Source organism: Melitaea cinxia, chromosome 15 (assembly GCF_905220565.1).
Source record: "Melitaea cinxia chromosome 15, ilMelCinx1.1, whole genome shotgun sequence".
Classification (NCBI taxonomy): domain Eukaryota; kingdom Metazoa; phylum Arthropoda; class Insecta; order Lepidoptera; family Nymphalidae; genus Melitaea; species Melitaea cinxia.
In genome coordinates this window covers 3,930,301-3,950,708 of record NC_059408.1, presented here as the reverse complement: position 1 = coordinate 3,950,708, position 20,408 = coordinate 3,930,301, and the positions used below count along the sequence as shown (strand labels likewise).

Here is a 20,408-nt window from a genome sequence, read left to right as displayed (position 1 = left end):
CTGTGGCTCAGGGCTCGACCAGTGCTTGTACACTTCCGCGCTATATATACATAATTACCCATTATTCTTAAAACCAATTAAGATTTAGTTAAAGTTTCAAAAAAATTAGTCTAATCATCTAACTTATTTTTTTTCCTCGATGTAATTTTTACGCCTCAATGTTTCTTAAACGATTTCGTATCATATCGGAAGTAAAAATTTTACGTCACGTACAACTGCTAGTCTATATAAATAAAAATGGAATTTGCTAAGCGCATAACTTGAGAATGGCTCGACTAATTCGGCTAGTTTATTTTTTGTATGATTCTTAAGGCTCAAGGAAGGTTTTAATACAAAAAAACTTTTTTCTGTTAAAATTACTGTTAACTTTTAACAGAACAAAGTCTGTTAGGGCAGCTAGTAATTAATAAAAGGTCATAGACGAGTTTCATCAGTCATTTTAAAGAACATCTTTGGCTAAACTACATTTAACTAAAACACCTTAAAGACGATCAATGGCACTTTATTCCGCCTCGCTGCTATCCAGCATATTAAATGTTGCGAGCTACGATATATTAACAATTGATATATTTCGCCTTTTAAATTAATAATTTCTTTTACTAATGTATATGTCGACTTATAATAAATTGATACTCATTGTTTAGACTTAGAATATAAATTATGTCCTTGTAGATTTCACTACCACGCCTCGTAGAGTCCCTCAAAGGTCAGTCTTGGGTTTTATCATAGACACTTGACAGTGAAATGAATGATGATGTTTAGTGGGGTCTAGTCACTTACACGTAATGTCATCGCGTACCTAGTTTAGATAATGAGAATGTTTGTATCCTTCACGATATTTTGGGAGCACCACTAAGCTTTGCACATATACGTACAATTATAGCAATTACATTTTTTACTATAACGTTACAATAGTAGGCATTCTCTTCTCAATTCTCAATCACGCTATTAAACGTTTCTGCCCCCTTTGTAGCTAATAGAATTAGTTGCGATCATGGCATGATATTTAATGGATTATTGATAGTTCACTAAGTTTTTTGACAGGCTGATACTAAGTTATGCTTACTCGCTGGTTGCTGTCAAAGGTAAATTGGCTAAAAAACGCAAATATTCGTCACTGAGGTAAGGCAGAAGGAAATTTCCTGCTCAAAATATTGAGCAGGCCGACTGGGGTAATATCTCGATCTTGCAGAAGATCACAGCTAAATAATACTGTTTTCAAGCAGTATTGTCTTCTTGTTGGTGAGTAAGGTGAACATAGCTCCTGGGTGGGATTGGGGATAGGTTCGGCAACGCGCTTGTGATGCTTCTGGTGTTGCAGACGTCTATAAGCTACGGTAATCGCTTACCATCAGGTGAGCCGTACGCTTCTTTGCCGACCTAGTTATATATTGAAAAAAAAAAACTTATCCCAAATTACACATACAGCTCATAACTTTTAGCGGTTCTGAAGGGCCTAATAATATTTATTTTGCTCAGACAATCGGTATTCAAATTTAAATTGTATTCCGTTGATATTTAAGTATTTTAATGATGTCAAATAAAAAAACATTTCTTGTTACTATAAACATTAATTAATTTACTTTGTTATTATAAAGATTAACTGATTTTTGTATCCTTCTACGCCACGTTAAATTTAAATTTATAGTATTCTGTTTCTCCATTATGCAAATATACTCTATAACAAGAACATAATTTCAGCATAGATTCATATGTGTTCCAGGATTCTAAGGATAGAGAGATAAATGAATACTCACAGACACATGTACATAATATTTTATTTTTAATAATGAAAACAACTAAATACGTGAAGGTATCTACGTAAGCTACAACATATTATATACAATCTTACATAAATTACATAAAACACCCAACGCCACAATTCCACGTATCGTGCATAATGCAGTTCTTACTTCACTCGCGTTCGTATTTACAAAATGACGTCGGGTTTACATTCTACATATACTATGAATAGTTTAAAAATTTAACCCATTTAACAGATTTACATATTCTTTACATTAAAAATAATTTTTTTTAATCATTTAATTTATTATTTATTTAAATAAAATTACATAATTTGGTTGCCGGTGTTTTAATGTGACTGTTTTAAATTAACAAAGAAAAAAGGAAATTTAGAATATAAGATAAAAGAAATTCGTAATTATTCTATGTACTGGCATAGTTTTCAAAGAAGGTTTGTGTAAATCTTATAATCACATACCATATTTAAAATTAGAAATAATTTATCTTTTATTATTTTCTTAAAGAAAAAACTGAATACATAACTTAAAATGCTTCGACATTTATCTTTTTCTTTTAAATATAAATATAAGTTAAAGAAATTTGTAACGTCTAACTTTTGAAAAGAAATAGTAATTTTTATTATTTTTATTGAATGATTTACATTTTAAGAATATTAAAATGAATAACTTATTTAATTGTAAAATATTACACAATCATTTAATTGCAAAGAAGACATTATATATCTGATGCGGAAAATATAATAAATATATTTTGAAACTAACTCTAACATAATTTTTAAAAAAACTTAATATAAAAACAACAGCTTACTAAAATCTGAAACTAAGTTTTAAATTGTATTATTATATTTTTACATATACATAATAACTTCTTAACTCTAAGAATAATATTTATTATAATTATGTTCTACATATTTACAAAGCGATCGAACGTTAAATCTTATTTACTTTCTAATGATTATAATAAGGATTATTGTTTACTTTTGATTATATTATTTACAGCAAAATATTCTACAAATAATAAGTATTCACAACAATTTCGGTAAAATACTGATTTCGGTAAAACGTTAAGAGTATTTACAAAGAAATCTATCTATTAAACAATATATATTTTTTTAAATGTTAAATTATAGAAATGTGTTTTTCATTACGAACAATAATATTGCTATATTTTAAGAGCGAAATATGAGAATTACAAGTAATAATCGATACATAACAATACATTGTATGCTCGTACTAAGGGGTAGTCCATTAATCACGTAATCTTTTTAGCCAATTTTAAACAATTTACGGCCCCCTTGGTTATATGTGGTAAGGTTTTAGATTACTTAGGGTACCCATACCAAAAATTACGTGTATTTTTTGTGCACATTGAAATTTTCAAAATAATATCTTTAAAAATAGGTACAGTCTGAATAAACTTTGATAATTAAGCATTTTGATACAATTTTCTTAACATATATCAAGTTAACAGGTTGTTCGCTGGTTTTTTTTTGGGTTAGAAATCGCACCATCGTTGAAGAACGAATACAGGTGATATCTCGTTACAGACCCCCCCACTACTGGTGATATTTCATGATGTCTTCTGAACTCCTCCCTTCCGAGCCTCATGTGATTAATGAACTCCCAACTTAACAACAGCTCTATCTTATCAAACAGCTTAACATACCGTTGCTGTTTCAATACGAAATTTAAAATGTCCATAACCAAATACAATAATAATAGTGTAACTGATAAGATCAATTAGAAAATAACGAGATTGTGTGCATTTTCATCATTTTTTAATCATTATTTACAGAATTACACCAAATCATTCCAAAACAAAATCGTAAATACGTAAGTTTTTTATTTCGCTCTTAATGTGGTTAGATTGAAATAATCGAATTTACATAATAATTCAATATAGCGACTAGTTAAGGTAACTGAAAATAGGAATTCATATGGCAATAAAATCTATATAAAATCACATAAATCGTTATTACTATTTCAACTGCATATGATAAAATGGCACTAGAGAATTCACAATGTAAATACATAATACTATTTGTTTCTTAAGGTAGAATAAATGTACATTTCGACACCAGCAATTTATACTAAGCTAACTTTTAAAAATGAACTTTACAATAGAGGCTTATAAAAGGGAAAAATGTGATACCTTTTATATTAATTAAGAAACTTATTTGAAATTTGGTATCTTTAATAGTTAATTTATTCATTGCAATTTCACATTTTTTTTTATTACATATAAAAACACATTATATCAAGTTCGCATTAAAAAAACAAACTTATCGAAAAGTCGAATTGGCGTAGTATAAATTGTTGGTGTCGATTTGTTTTGGTGTATCATAAACCATATTATGAAGAAAATGTGTTTTAAAAATAAAGTCTAACTTGAAGGAGTAACTGAAGACAAGTGTGTTTTAGCGTTATTACCTGCTTGTCCACATTAAGGGTACAAACGTTGTTAATGTCGTCACATTAAAACTCACCTAAAAACTTTCAAAATGATACTTAATTTTAGGTTATGAAGCGACAAAATTAAATCTATTCTAAGCTACATATTTTAAAAAGTAACGTCCGCCTAACAACATCATTTATTTCAAACACATCGTCCATACTTCGTGATGCATTTCTTCGTTATGCATTTCTCAAGAATATATTAATATATTATATTATAATATGTATCTACAATCGTATTTTTCCTAAATAATTTTGATCCAATACTCTAACCATTAAGATTCCAAACCCCATTCTTTATATCCAATATGAATGCAATAGTTGTATATTTTTGCTGCTATCAGTAATATTTCGACATTAGAAACAGCAGTTAGCAGACTTAATAGATTCAAACCCAATTACTTATATCTTACATTACTGCAGCAGTTTATATGTTTACTGCTATCAATAGTAATTCGAAATCAAAAACAGCAGTTGTATACACTTGCGGCAATCAGTAATGACTTCACATCAAACATTGCAGAAGTAATTACTTGATATCAAATACTTATCGGTAGTATTTCAACAGCGGTCGTCAACACTAGTTGTGTATACAAATAAGTTTTTAAGCTTTCACGGTCAATATGAATACTTTAGATTCTACTGGACTCGCCATGACATGAATTCACCCGCAACCATGGCGCCTGCAACGACGCTGAAATATCAGGAGTTTCAAAATAAAAATCACGGTTAGCCCCGTAGATTTCATAGTGTTTGTATAGACTTGCTGCAACCAGTAGGAACTTGATATAAAACACTGCAGAAGTAATAGCTCAATTTTAAAATATCTGCCTATTCTAAGCGCTTGGGGCGAGGATCCTGAGAGGATGCTGCTGATGGTTCGTGCATTAGCGGCAGATGCCTTGGTATCAAACACTGCAGAACGAATAACCCGATATCCTATATTTATCCGTAGTATTTGAACATTAAAAACAGCAGTTGTATACACTTGCTGCAACCAGTAAATTTGACATCAAATACTCCATAAGTAATAACCTAATATCAAATACCTATTCTAAGTGTTTGGGGGGGTCCTGTGAGGGTGATGCAGTAGGTTCGTGCAGCAAATTCAGCGGTAGTGGGGGCAGGGGTAGCGGTAGCGGTAGTAGTGCTCGGGATTGGAAGTTAGCCAGTGATTGAAGCAACGCGGCTGAGTGCTCGTGTGCTTTGCGACGGAGTTCAGCCACACTGGAAGAGCGCGCTTCTTCTTTCGGACAGCAGGGACAAGGGGCGCCCCAGCCTGAAATTAAGAGATTAATTAATCTACTTTAATAATTAAAGATTTTGGTGTTTAGATTTAAAATTTGTTGGTGTATGTTTAGTAGTTATGTTAGTATCTGGAGTTAAATGAAGGAAGGTTGAGTTTTCAAAAGCTTTAATTTAGAATAACTAAGAAAAAATAAGATCACCGTCGATAATCGTTTACTTAACACATTAAATATTAACAGTATTTTTAGGTATATTTATTTTCAGTAATTGTTTGATTCATTCTGTAATATCCCACAGCTGGGCATATGCCTCTTTCTCCGTGCAGGAGAAGAATGCGCAGATAGAAAAAAAACGTTTTAAAGCAATGAGTAAAAAGTGTGTTTAGAAATTTTTACTGCATAAAATGTAATAGTCACCTTTCAAAGGGAAGAATGGTTGCGACAAGTGGTTCAAGTGTTGAGAGAGATGCGACAAGTGCGGCGGTAGAAACAGTGGAGGTGGCGGTGCGGGGGCCTCCGCGCTGCCTGCTGGAGACGAGCGGAAAGCACCGGAACTGTAACAATAGGATTATTTGAAACAATTGTCTAATAAAATAGGCGTAATGTGAAAGTTTGTGAGGTTGTACGCTGACGTGCTTAAGTAAAAGGCAGTAACCGTTTTCGCTGATTTTTTTAAACTTTAATGCCATTAAATTTCTTTATGATTACAATTACAAAATATGTCATTAAGCCTACTCTATTAAACCTGTATTAATATTATAATACCGTATATTTAATTCAACAAATGTAAAACTTTTAACTTAACTTTTTTCAGATTTCGATATTTTTACTTTACATCCTTTTACTTAAGCACCGCAACATCGGTTTTGGTAACTCTTTCGCGCTAATAGAATACCAATAACACCACATACAATACTATCCACTTCACCTGCAAATACACGACCCACCATTGCATTGTTGTTTGCTATGAAAAAGGGTATTTTTACAAGGAAAGTACTTATGGAGAAAGTGGCATTTTTATTAACTGCCTTGATGCCAATTATTTTTATCACTTAAGAGTATATCCAAATGTCTTCTAATAGCTTTTAAATAAGAATGATATTCATAAAACTCTCTTTAATATTTGTTATTTTTATGTTACAAGTACATATTAAGAAAAGTTTTAGCGTTAGAAAAAATATCAAAACATTATCATATATGCAAACTTCGATGATTGTAGAAAAAATATTTAAGCATTCAATGTAAAAATTATATTGAAACTTTTTTTAATATCTAAATCTTTACTGATGTAGGGCATAGCAGAAAATATCCCGATCAAAAATTTGGAACAGCCCGACTGGGGTAGAACCACGACCTTACAGAAGATCACAGCTAAGTACCTAATACTGTTTTCAAGAAGTGTTGTTTCTGTTGGTGAGTAAGATGACCAGAGCTCCTGGGTGGAAATGGGGATAAGGTCGGCAAGGCGCTTACAATGCTTCTGTTGCGGATGTCTAAAAGCTACGGTAATTGCTCACCATTAGGTAAGACGTATGGTTGTTTGCCGACCAAGTTATATATAAAAAAAAATTACCGTTCACACACCGAAAATTCTGGCAAGCCACAACCTCAATCCATTTGTAAATACAATAACAAAAATCACAACTTTAGAATTAATTCAATCGAATGAATTAGAATTTATTTGTAAAGTGAATGATAATAAAAAGCGGTATCGGAATCTGCGGTCTCGTGAGCTCGGGAAGTGGATTTGTGTACATCAAAGAGTTGATGTTTCATTGCATCAGTATCTCTCTCGTGTACCTACCTACTACTAGATCAAATGTATACTTCGAAAGTAAATCGAAATAACATTTGCAATGAAAAGGTAATTTATATAATTAATTTAATTTATGACTGATCAAATAACTTATTTTTATTGTAATGCCAAGTAAATATATTTTCCTTTATTAGCTAATTTTAAAATATCACACATAACCGTTGAGAACTCGTATAATATTTTTTTTTCTTAATAATATATAACCTATATAAGCGGTATATATCATTATTCATCTTTAAAACTACGCAACTGATTTCGATGCAGTTTTTTAATAGATAGAGTGATTCAAGAGGAAGGTTTATATGAATAATACGTGTATAATATAGTAGAGAAACACTGATAATTATCGAAGTTTCTAATGTGATGTCGTAAATAAACATATTTTCGCGCTTACATTGCAAACGCTGGCTGAATCCTACGAGATAGATCAAAATCGAATCGATCGAAGCACAGTATTGTACGCCTTAAAGGGTCTACTAAAAGTCCGCGATAGTGTATATCTTAGGTATAACCCACAAGAACCATTTTTCATCCTTTACTTTTACGAGAAATAATAACTTATTGACGAAGCGATTTTAAGCAGTACAGGATTAATCCTTAGCAAATTAAGTATCTTAAATACATTGGTTTTACAGCATACTTTTGAAGATATTACACATTTAAAATACAGGGACATAGCGGTTGCGGCGGTACCAGCCGGAGGGCCGCCGGTGGCGCGTGCCTAAATAAATAATAATAAAAATAATAGCGCGTCATTAATAAATCGCAGGGTCAAACTTTCAACGTCGCAGGCTTAGATTTGAGCGTTGAGTGTTTTTCACATAGCCAATTATATATCGCTCTTTGAAGAATAACCTCTAAAGAAAGAATGTTTGTATTGTCTAATGACAAAAAAGCTGTGAACGTTGTATATAAAGACATTCTGTAGTATATTTAGTATCAGCATTGCTGTGCGAAGCCAGGGAAGGTCGCTAGTTTAAGTATAATATAATGTAGAAACATTATAAACAGCTTATTTTAAAAACAGATATAATATATACATTTTTTGTAACAAGATTTCTTAAACAAAAATCACGAATTTAAATATAGAAACTGGCTGACACATCAAAATATTCGGGTGACAAATCCGTTAAAAATTCATTATATTTTCAGCGTTTAAAGAAAAAAGAGTATTGAGAGAAATTTTAAGACACGTATTTTGGCTAGCTTTAAGCTTTTTGCAGGCATACAGGCAGCGCATGACACTGTACCTAACAAGCTAAGGCATAGCAGACAATAAAATATATATAATTATATTTTCCAAAAGTACTTCGGGATAAGCTTAAAATCAAGTTGAATAAATCAGAGCTAAACGACACGAGAGAGGTTCGTCAGAGCAAAATTCAAAACAGTAGATCGCGTCAGAGGACAGATTGAGACAATGAAATGAACGGCCGAGGTGTCGCGTCGCTCCGGCATTCCCTTAGTGCATACTTGATGTACCGCGACGGTGGGGCGCGAGATATAAGAGGTGCCGGGAGAAATTGTTTTTATATGTACAACCTAGACCGTCCGAGAGGAGACATCGGCGAATTGCAGCATGAACTTTTATAGCCTCTTACCTTTATAAACAGGATTCACAACTTTATTTCTATAATGATTTCAGAAAAAAAATTAAATAAACTAAATAATTGCTTATTATGCTAGATAAAACAAGTGTGTTTGCTCGCAAACGAAAAAAACCGATTTTAATTACATCGAAAAGTAATGCAACGTAAGTAGACGAAAAAAATTAACAAACGCGCTAGTCGTCACTACGATTTTCGAGGGTTTCCCTCGATTTCTCTGGGATTCCATTATCAGATCCTGGTTTCCTTATCATGGTACAACACCTGGGATATCTCCTTTCCAACAAAAAAGAATTATTAAAATCGGTTTATAAACGACGAAGTTATCCCAAAACATACATAATATATATATATATAAAACCGTATATATATTATATATACGGTATATACTATATATACGGTATATACTATATATACGGTTGATTTAAGTAACCTCCACCTTTTTTGAAGTCGGTTAAAAAGGGCAACAATATTTTTCCGAGTACATTTGCACTCTTATTACCCGACTGCCAAGGAAGGGTTATGTTTTTCGCGCGTATCTTGTATGTATGTATATTTGTATGTAATATTCTTTACTACCTCATATTTACAGAACCACTGAACGGATTTACATAATTGAGGTATCGTTAGGTTTGTCTTAGCTGCCCAAGTGTTCTTAGATAGGTGACATTAAAAAAAAATCAAACATGGCGGCTGCGCGAAGCCATTGTAGTTAATGAAAAAAAATTATTTTTTTCGAATACTACAATATGGGTATCAAATTGAAGGGCACAATACAAGGATTTTAAAAAGGTATATCATGATTATTATTACTGTAATACTAATAAAGAAATACAATATTAAAGTTTAAAAAATGTGGACTTTGCTTTTTCCCTCGCCTATACCATGCCAAACTCGCCTCCTAGGCGATGATCAACTTCGGGGTGTAGCCTTTCTAATAAAATACAATGGTTAAAAAAAACATACAATTAAAATTACAAATAAAAATTAATAAATGTCACACCAATTTACAATTACATTAATAAAATCAATAACAAAAACATAATACCAAATACAAACAAATAATTTTAATAATAATTTCATTATATTAAAACTAATAGTTGTTGACTTAAGCAGTCACCTATTTGCTAAAGGTCAGGCTTACGTTGCTTTGAGCAGAGTGAGATCTTTCTCCGGGCTTGCTATCAGTTCTCTTGACCCTAAAAAATTACTTAATCAACCACATGATGTAAACTGTTTTAATGAATTGAACCGATTACGTAATTTGTCTGACTAAAAAGACATAAATAAAATAATAATTAAAAATAAACAAAAAACCCGCCTGCATGAAGAATAACTAACTAGAAAATCAACTGAAAAAGCTGGAACAAGATAAAAATTCAATATGCACACAAAGTCAGCGAAATAAATAGAAACAATATCAAACATTTTGTGCTGTACATTTAAAATATATTAATACGGTAGTCCTTCGAAACTTTATGCAACGTCGTAGATAATATGCAGTCGGAGGCATGAAATTGAAGGATAAGTCAAATCATTCTCTTTTTGTGCATGTCTCCGACAGCATGTTATGTACGACGTTGCATAAAGTTTCGAAGGACTACTGTATTAATATATTTTAAATGTACAGCACAAAATGTTTGATATTGTTTCTATTTATTTTGCTGACTTTGTGTGCATATTGAATTTTTATCTTGTTCCAGCTTTTTCAGTTGATTTTCTATTAGTTATTCTTCATGCAGGCGGGTTTTTTGTTTATTTTTAATTATTTTATATTTGTACTCTGCGGCAAATAAGACTTTGGTGTGGTAATAAACCAAAGTCAGAATTAGAAGCGTAATTAATTCTAATAATGTTTACTCCTAGTTCAGTAAAAATTTTAATTAGTGACATTTTATGATTTAAGTTTTACACGTCTTAATGTGTTCAAAGTATGAAAAATAAATCAACTCATAAATCAAAAAATCATTACGAATTAACGCCATCTCCCGTAACTTACAAATCGAATTCCCCCAGGCACTCGTTCAATGGAATCAAAGGATTTGCGTTCATTACTGATGGTAATAATTGATGGATGGCGGGCGCGGCCACGAGACGCGTTCACGCTCGCACTCGGACCGGACCACGCGATATAATACAATCTGACGAGCGACGCTAATGCACCTTGTATAACGTAAGTGAAAAGAATGTTCTACGTGCTTTTTTGTTCTGCTTATTTTTTTTTATTCTTTTTTTTCAAGTTTAAGTATTGTTCTTTAGACTTATAAAGCAATGTACTAGAAATTGTGTAAATCTATAATAAAATTGGTCTTTACTTTAACTTTACTGCATGTGGTATTTATTGCAACTTATTATTATTTGTTTATTGTTTTGGGTCAGCCTTAAATCTTAATTCAAAATTAAATCTTACGAGTAGTAATTCTTTTTTCATTATAATGAAGTATTAATAAATCACATAAATATATTCATAATCAAATAATTTTCTATTAGTTTATGTTGTTTCCACTTAAAATAAGATTATATTAATTTGTTTTATTGTTATCTTACAAAACTGAAGTTATTAAATTAGTATTGTTGCTGTAAAACTATTTGTTAGTAGACATCACTATTTGGTGTGACGTTCCGAGTTTGAGAAGCGGAAATAAACTAACTTGCTTTATGTCAAATAATTTAATATGTCGGTTGATTCTGTTCTTATTGTGTCAATTCCTGTTACAAATTATAATAAAATATTAGTAAATTATTTCTACATTATTATTTACATACTAGATACATAACAAATTGGCGACGAGGATAACAGATTGACGACGAAGATTAATAATTACAAAAAAAAAAAAAAAAGTGAATATAAGTAACCTCGCGAGCAGCGGATATTACCACGTGCTCCTATACACCCATTTTCCTTGTTCCAAGGGTTCCAAATCCTGTGATGATAACCCGCTTCACACATTCCTTTTCCTCTTACATACGTACGTACATAATACGCCGCAATGGAACAACAACTAGGGCAAGTTTTGTCCCAAATGATGGAAACGATGCGAGGAATGCAATTACAGCAAGTACAATTACAACAAGCCTTACAAACCAGTGATAAAACGGTTAGTGGTATCACATTACAACCTTATGATGAAAACAATGAATCATTTTCGACTTATTTACAAAGACTCCAAAATTATATTTCCTTGAAAGGTGTCACAAGTGCTACAATTAAAGTGCAAATTTTTCTCAATTGTATTGGCCCTAAATACTACCAAGTACTGAAAAACATCACAGCGCCAGAGTGTCTAGAATCAAAAAGCTATGATGACCTTGTAGAACTACTAAGGAATCATATTGCCCCAGAACCTGGTGAAGTTGCTCAACAACACAAATTCTGTCTACGGCAACAGCATGAGTGTGAAAGCATTGCTAACTACGTAGCTGGATTAAAAGAAATAGGCGGAAAATGTAACTTTATATGTAATAATTGTAAAAATAGTACTTTTGAAACTCATCTGCGAGTACAGTTCATACGAGGGCTGCGTAACTCTGAAATTAAAGAAAGATTATTACAAGAATCTTCTTCTACAAAATTTGATGATTTAATTAGGATTGCAATGGCGATTGAGACTTCCAAAGTAGAAACAAAAGAAATGTGTACGGATATTCAACCAAATATAAACAAAATATCAAAGAAAACTAAGAATTTTAATACATCCAAACAAAATACAAATATAAATACATATAAAAGTCATACATACAATACAAATATTAAAAAAGGAAAGAAAATAAAGTGTTATCGTTGTGGAAAAGAAAACCATTCAGCGACTCAGTGTAGATTAAAAGATAAATTATTTTGTAAGAAATGCAAAACAAAAGGACACATACAATCAGTTTGCTTAAGAGAACAAAAGCAACTAGAGCTAGTAAATGAACAGTACATAGAAGATACTAATGAAATTTATGAAATACATAAAATATTTTACAAAAATCACATACAAAATGATAAATTTAATATTACATTACAACTGAACGGGAAATTACATACACTAGAACTAGATACAGGTGCAGCAGTCACTACATGCTCTGTAGAATATTATAAAGAAAATTTCAGTAATCTTAAATTAGAAAATACACCAATTAAATTAAAAACTTACACAGGAGAAATACTTTACCCACGGGGAACCTGTAATGTAAACATCAAATATAAAAATACAGAAGTCATAGGAAGAATTTTTGTTATTGATAGAAAAGTGGATCCTGTATTGGGAAGAGAATGGATTAGGAAATTAAACTTACAATTTGACATAAATTCACTACAAAAAGAAGAAAATGATATTACAGAAAAAGAGTTTACTGAGAAATTGAAAAAAATTATACAAGAATACAAAGAACTATTTTCTGAAGAAATAGGAGAAATTAAAGATTATCAAGCAGTATTTAAATTGAAAGAAGGTGCAGTTCCAGTCTTTTTAAAACCACGTCCAGTACCATTCGCTTTGAAGGATCAAGTGGAAGCAGAAATAGACAGATTAGAAAAGGAAGGAATATTAGAAAAAGTTACATACTCACAGTGGGGAACACCAATTGTTCCTGTCTTGAAGCAAAATGGAAAAATGCGCTTATGTGCTGACTATCGCGCTACATTAAATAAAAATCTGGAAAATGACAACTACCCTATACCTCGTGTTGAAGAAATATTTTCAAAGTTAAGTGGAGGAAAATATTTTTGCACACTGGATATTAATCAAGCTTATTTGCATATGAAGACTAATGAAGATACAGCAGAAATGCAAGCTATTAGTACATGCAAGGGTACATACAAGGTGAAAAGACTAATGTTCGGAGTGAAAATTGCACCAAATGTTTGGCAGAGATATATGGATCAAACACTTCAAGGAATGGAAGGTACAGTTTGTTTTTTTGACGACATTGCTTTACAAGGACGTACATTTATACAATTACTACAAAGAATTAGGAAAGTATTTGACAAATTAAAAGAATGTGGACTACACTTAAATAGAAAGAAATGTCAGTTTTTTCAAAAATCAGTTACTTACCTAGGACATACAATAAATGAAAAAGGTCTACACCCTACAGAAGATAAAGTAAATGATATAAAGAATAGTTCACGTCCAACAGATGTTTCTTCACTACGCACATTTTTGGGAATGATAAATTACTACCAACAATTTATACCTAACTTAGCATCAAAACTAAATCCTTTATACAAATTATTACAAAAAGATACAAAATTTACTTGGTCAACATCATGTGAACAAGCATTTCAAGAACTGAAAAAGGAAATCTGCGGAGAAAAAGTACTTATACCATTTCATGAAAACTTACCTGTCACATTAGCCACGGATGCATCACCAACTGGATACGGAGCTGTGTTGTCACATATTATGCCGGATAAATCAGAACGTCCAATAGCTTTCGCGTCAAGATCTCTTACAAAGGCAGAGAAAGGTTACAGCCAGTTAGATAAAGAAGCCGCAGCATTAGTTTGGGGACTGAAGAAATTCTTTCAGTATTGTTACGGTAGAAAAATAATTCTCATAGTAGACAACCAACCATTAGCTAGAATTTTACACCCAGAGAAGGCTACACCTGCTACAACAGCCATACGACTTGTACATTATGCTAACTTTTTAGCTGGATTTGATTATCAGATAAAACTAAGGAAGACTAAAGAACATGCTAATGCCGACTATTTTTCAAGACTACAACATACAAATAAAAATGAAAAGAATGATACACTTACAGATGACGAAGCTTTCTACTTAAATCAGATTTCAGAAATACCAGTTTCATTACAAGAGATAAGGGTAGCTACAGCTACTGACCCAGAACTACAGAAGTTATATATTGATATACAATCAGGACGAGAAGATAAAACTAGACTACATGAATTTTCATTGCAGAATAATTGTATATTTTATGGCATACGAATCGTCATACCTAAGAAACTACAACCTAAAATATTAGAAGAATTACATACAGCGCACATGGGTATAGTTAAGATGAAGGCTTTAGCAAGAAGCTATGTGTGGTGGAAGAACATTGACATAGATATTGAAAACATGGTGAAACAATGCAAGAGATGCTGTTTGATGCGTAAAAACCCGACTAAGGTACCTGTACACAGCTGGGAATACCCTAAGGAACCGTGGAGTCGTATTCATATTGATTATGCCGGACCATTCATGAACCAATATTTTCTTATGGTGGTAGATGCCTATACTAAATGGTTAGAAGTTATACCTACTAATTCTATGTCAGCTGCAACAACAATAAATATTCTAAAGAAGTTATACACTACATTTGGTTTACCAATAACGCAAGTCTCGGATAATGGAAGACAATTTAGATCAGAAGAAATGCAAAAATTCTTAAAAGAAAATGGAATTCAAGCTAAATTTACAGCACCATTTCATCCTTCTACCAATGGTCAAGTAGAAAGATATGTTCAAACTGTTAAAAATAAACTTAAAGCAATGATTAGTGAAGAGGGATCTATACAAGATAAATTACAAAGATTTTTAATGATGTATAGAAAAACACCTAACAGTACTACAGGATTAAGCCCAGGTGAAATGATGTTTAAAAGAATATACAGAACAAGAATTGACTTAGTAAAAAGACCACAGGAATTAAGAAACAACAGTAATGAAGAGATAATAGTAACCAAAGAATTTCAAAGAGGAGAGAAAGTTCAAATTCGAATGTATGACAGTAATAAATGGAAATTTGGTAACATAGTAAATAGAAAAGGAAAATTACATTATGAAGTGGAAGTAGATGGAAGAATACACCAAAGACATGTAGATCAAATCATAAGGACATCATGCTTAGATAATAACTTTAGAATACCAGATACTTACCTGATTAAACCAAGAGAATCAGTAGCAAATTATACACCAAAATTACCTGAAAAAGACCTATTACCTGGAAAGAACATACTACCTGGAAAAGACTTACTCCCTGGAAAAGACTTACTCCCTGGAAAAGACTTACTCCCTGGAAAAGACTTACTACCTGAAAAAGACCTTACAACTACACATGCTAACACTACAAGAAGGGAATCTATACCTTACACTGAAACCTTGGAAGTGGACAAGCCAGAGACACATCAAGCAACGCCAGATATACCTCCTACTACACAGGCTGAAATTGAACCCCGTCGTAGTACCCGGATTCGACGACCACCAAACCGATTGAACTTCTAAATTAAATAACAAGGGAGAGTGTTAGTAGACATCACTATTTGGTGTGACGTTCCGAGTTTGAGAAGCGGAAATAAACTAACTTGCTTTATGTCAAATAATTTAATATGTCGGTTGATTCTGTTCTTATTGTGTCAATTCCTGTTACAAATTATAATAAAATATTAGTAAATTATTTCTACATTATTATTTACATACTAGATACATAACACTATTATTATAAAAAACAACGAACTATTGCAAAAAAAAAATTAGTATTATTTCAAACTAAATTTGTTTTAATATATAATTTTAATATAATATATTAAAATAAAATAAATTCCACAAATTTATTTATCTTCAAGATCCGAGTACAAGATTCATCGCAAGGGTCAATTCCGAACTTGGTCCGCGAGTAACGAAGCTTACCTCTATTAATTGTTTCGAGGGAGAGTCGTCTTCCCAAATTGTCTCCTTGAGGAGTTGCTAATATGAATATTCAACTAGCAAATTGTATACAAGGCGTGGAACAAAGAGAATTGATGCCATCTTAATACCGTTACTAATTTTGATTAAAGCACCCGAGGAACTGCGCTTCTTGTTTTGTCTCTGATTAAATAGTTAATTTAATGTGTTGAATTAGTAATTGACTTTCTCAACGGGTTAGATGTTGTTTATTTGTATACTTGTGTCATATGTACCATCAGTAATTCAGGAGTCATAGGAGTAACAATAAGTTGTTTTTGCACAGGTCCTTAAAAACTTATCAAGTAATTATTAAGTAATTGTACTCTCGACCGAATCGACCAATCTCATTCGTGTCTTATCTATTCTACGTGACATTGGCTGAATCATACATGTTATGTAAGACTATTCAAATTTACTACGGTTAGTGCACGAATAAACTAATTTAGTCACAGTAAAAGCTGACTTCTTCTGGCTTAGGTACCTTTGCCATTGAAACAGATTTTTTTTCAGAACTTACATTAGACTACGTTAGAGATACCAAATCAATATTAATATATTTAAAATATAAATGCTGTAATAAAGAATAGCAGTCGAACTATATTTATTTTCCTGTATTATAAAATCTACAATTATTATTATGTATACGAGTATAACAGATTATTATATTTCCTTCTATTAATATATCTATAAATATTTTTTTATACAAATCGAAAGCTGTCTAGTAGAAATCTATTGATAGGTACTCTTTTATGCCTTAACTAGGAGGCCATCCCAGTACATATTATTTCATATAAATAATCAGTATTGTAACTGACATTAACTCAAAAAGCAATCAAAGTAACTAATCAATGTCAGAATATTACTTTCTAAAAGTTATAGCGTTAATATGATTGCAGAAATAATTATCAAATCAAATTGTCTTCAAGTATTGTCATTTTATTATCTATTATGTTAATTGCGTTCTGATAGTGAAATTGTCAAATTTGTGTACAAATTCAGTTATAAACGATTCCGCGTACAACTAGAATGACATATCAAACTTGACTAAGGGCCTGTACTACCAGTTCTGAATAACGCTATTTGACAGATGACGATACAAATAGACTTTGACAGCGGGAGGTAGAAATACCATTAGGAACTGTTTCTCCTCAATTATCAAACTACAACTTTAAGTCATAATATATGAAATATCTCATAAATATAGTAAAATTCAATGGTAACAAAAAATAATCAAATATTTTAACGGGGGATACCGTCATCTGTCAAATAGCGTTTTCTACAACTAGTTTAACACCCTTAATATCGTTTTTTTATTATTGACTTAATATTGAAACAAAAAAAAGTCTCAATAAAATTAAATAAAGGCATTCAATACAATCTTATCAAAATATATAAGTAAATTATCGCCATCAACGAGTTGTTTCGTCTTGTATATAAGTATACTATGTATTGTAAGTTGTATATACCTATTGGATCTGTTGCTTTTGTATATTGTCACATAAATACTTGGCCAAAAACTAATAATTTAAAAAGGTATTTTTTGTCAATAGCCTAGCTTTATTCCGCTGTTTTTAAAACATTTCGAATTGACTATCCCGTTGGTGCTGTTTGTAATGAACCTATTAGTATTATCTTTATATATATTATTCAAAGAAAAATTTTAGCTATAACAGTCGGATGTTACCTATAACACAAGCATTAACTTGCTTACCGTAGAAACAGACACTTTGAACATTAGTAATCTAATACATATCGACGTATGAGTTTTAAAATTTATTTAAAAAAAAAAACGTCTTTATACCTCATTGTAGTATTATTTACCCTAAACTCTTAGAATATTATTCAAGAAATTTTGTACAATTAAAAATATCCACCCCGAGCGGATATCTGCAAAACACCAGTTGTTAGGCGTGTATATTGATAATATTCTCATACTGCTGCTGTTAATAACATACCTAAGTATATACAACAGAGGTTCTATTTCCAAATTAATAAAACTGCCATCACTTTATATAGCCTTGTAGGTGGTAGGTACGTAGATACAGCCGGGTGTAATAACCATGTTCAATTATTCATGCAATTATGTGATTATAGCGACACCGGGGACCAGCCCGAACTATCGCGCTGCATCGTAGATGTAGGTAGCACGCAAGTAGGAACTTTCATTTGATTACTTGTGTTGAAAGCTGGATATTGGAGATTTGTTTCTCTTTTCTATAGTAAATTACATTACATTCTTTAAGCAAAATTAATACTTTTTTTGTACCTAGAGTACCTACAAAATGAAAGTTCCATTAATTACTTTATTTAGGATTCATGCTTCGTAATTTCTTTCATAAAGAGGTCTTTAATTTCTAAATTATTAGTATTTAGTTGTTTTGTTCATTTGTAAACCGATGTAAATGCTATTAATTAATTGCATTTATTGATTCTACTATAAAAGTTTTTAATCTGTGTGCTTGTAAATAATGGTAATGATAGTAAATAAAAAAGGTTTTAATAGTTCAAATTCATCTTCATGCGGCGTTCTTAAATATGTCTTACATTCTTCATTTTCTCTTTTATAAAACCATACTTTTATTATTTACGCGTTACAGAAATGATACTATTGGATTCTTGTATTGTACTTTCCCCGGCAGCCTTTGCCCAGCTTTAAAGGTTTAGCTCTACAGACTGTTTTATTTTAAGTGATCTAGTAACTCAGGTATTAGTTTTTAGCACCTTCTCACAAATTTGTCTTCCTTTGTCTAAAACACCTTATTTTAATTGAATTAGAAAAAAACCGACTCCTCTCATACCACTTCTTATTACTCTAACTCTTTCTCTGTTAAAGCTGTCCAACTTTGGAACTCTCTTCCTCTTCCTGTTAGACAAGCTCAATCTCTCTTCTCCATCAAAAAATACCTTAAACTACATTATTTGTCACTAAGCACGTCATGATCGCCTATATCGTCTTTGTATGATATAATATATATTTACTATGTGCATATATATGTGTGTGTGTGTGTGTGTTTTATATATGTAAGTGTTATGTATGTTTGCTATTATTATATATTGTCTATTAGTACTTTGTTCGAGTATTCTAATTCGCACACCAATCGTTTGTTTACTTCCTAACTGCAGTTTCTATTTCGTGTCCTATACCCAAAGGTTGTCTGGAAGAGATCGCTCTTTCAGCGATAAGACCGCCTTTGTACATCTTTCATTTTATGTTTTTTTCTCTGTTGTTTCTATTAATGGTATACAATAAAGAGTATTATTATTATAACTCGTGACACGCACCACCTTTTGATTTAAAAAAAAATCATCGAAATCGGTCCACTCAGTCTCAGTCTTCGATAAAGTGATGTGATACATAAAATAAAAAATACAATCGGATTGACCACCTCCCCCTTTTTAAATTAAGTATATTAAATCACACTTAGTCACATATACTCGTATGTACTAAAACAAAGAAATTGTAATTTTACATGTGTAAAAGTAAATAACGTGTTCGAAGCGAGCCCTCGGGATTTAAATCATTTTATATACAAAAATGTTTTTTAACGAAGCCTCGTTAAACTCTTTCTCATTACTGTAATAATATGCATTAAAACTCGAAATGAACACATTTTCAAAAACAATTTATTATACAAGGATGAGTGTAAACTACAGGGCTGGATTTAGGGTGGGGAGAGTCAACCGTGGCTAGAGCCCCGGAGCCAAAAATAGAGACTTCGGAAATTTTTTTTAAATTCAGACTAGTAAACACTAGTAAACAACTTTTCTTTTCATATTTTTCGTGTTTTAGCTTTCAAAAAAATTGTCTAATTTATTTTGAAAATAATTTGGGGCCAAGGGGCTTCCTTTCCGTTGTTGCCCCGAGG

At 31.6% G+C, this 20,408-nt stretch overlaps 1 protein-coding gene across 1 annotated transcript in view; it reads right to left on the bottom strand.

Annotated features, from left to right (window-relative positions):
- Nucleotides 1-5,266: 5,266 nt before the first annotated feature.
- LOC123660618 (phosphatidylinositol 4,5-bisphosphate 5-phosphatase A-like) overlaps nucleotides 5,267-20,408 on the bottom strand; it is a 43,873-nt gene continuing 28,731 nt past the window's right edge. The window contains exons 4-5 of the mRNA XM_045595675.1: nucleotides 5,882-6,018; nucleotides 5,267-5,496 (exon numbers count right to left, since the gene is read on the bottom strand). Coding sequence (XP_045451631.1) covers nucleotides 5,267-5,496; nucleotides 5,882-6,018 — 367 coding nt within the window. The remainder of the gene's footprint in view (nucleotides 5,497-5,881; nucleotides 6,019-20,408) is intronic.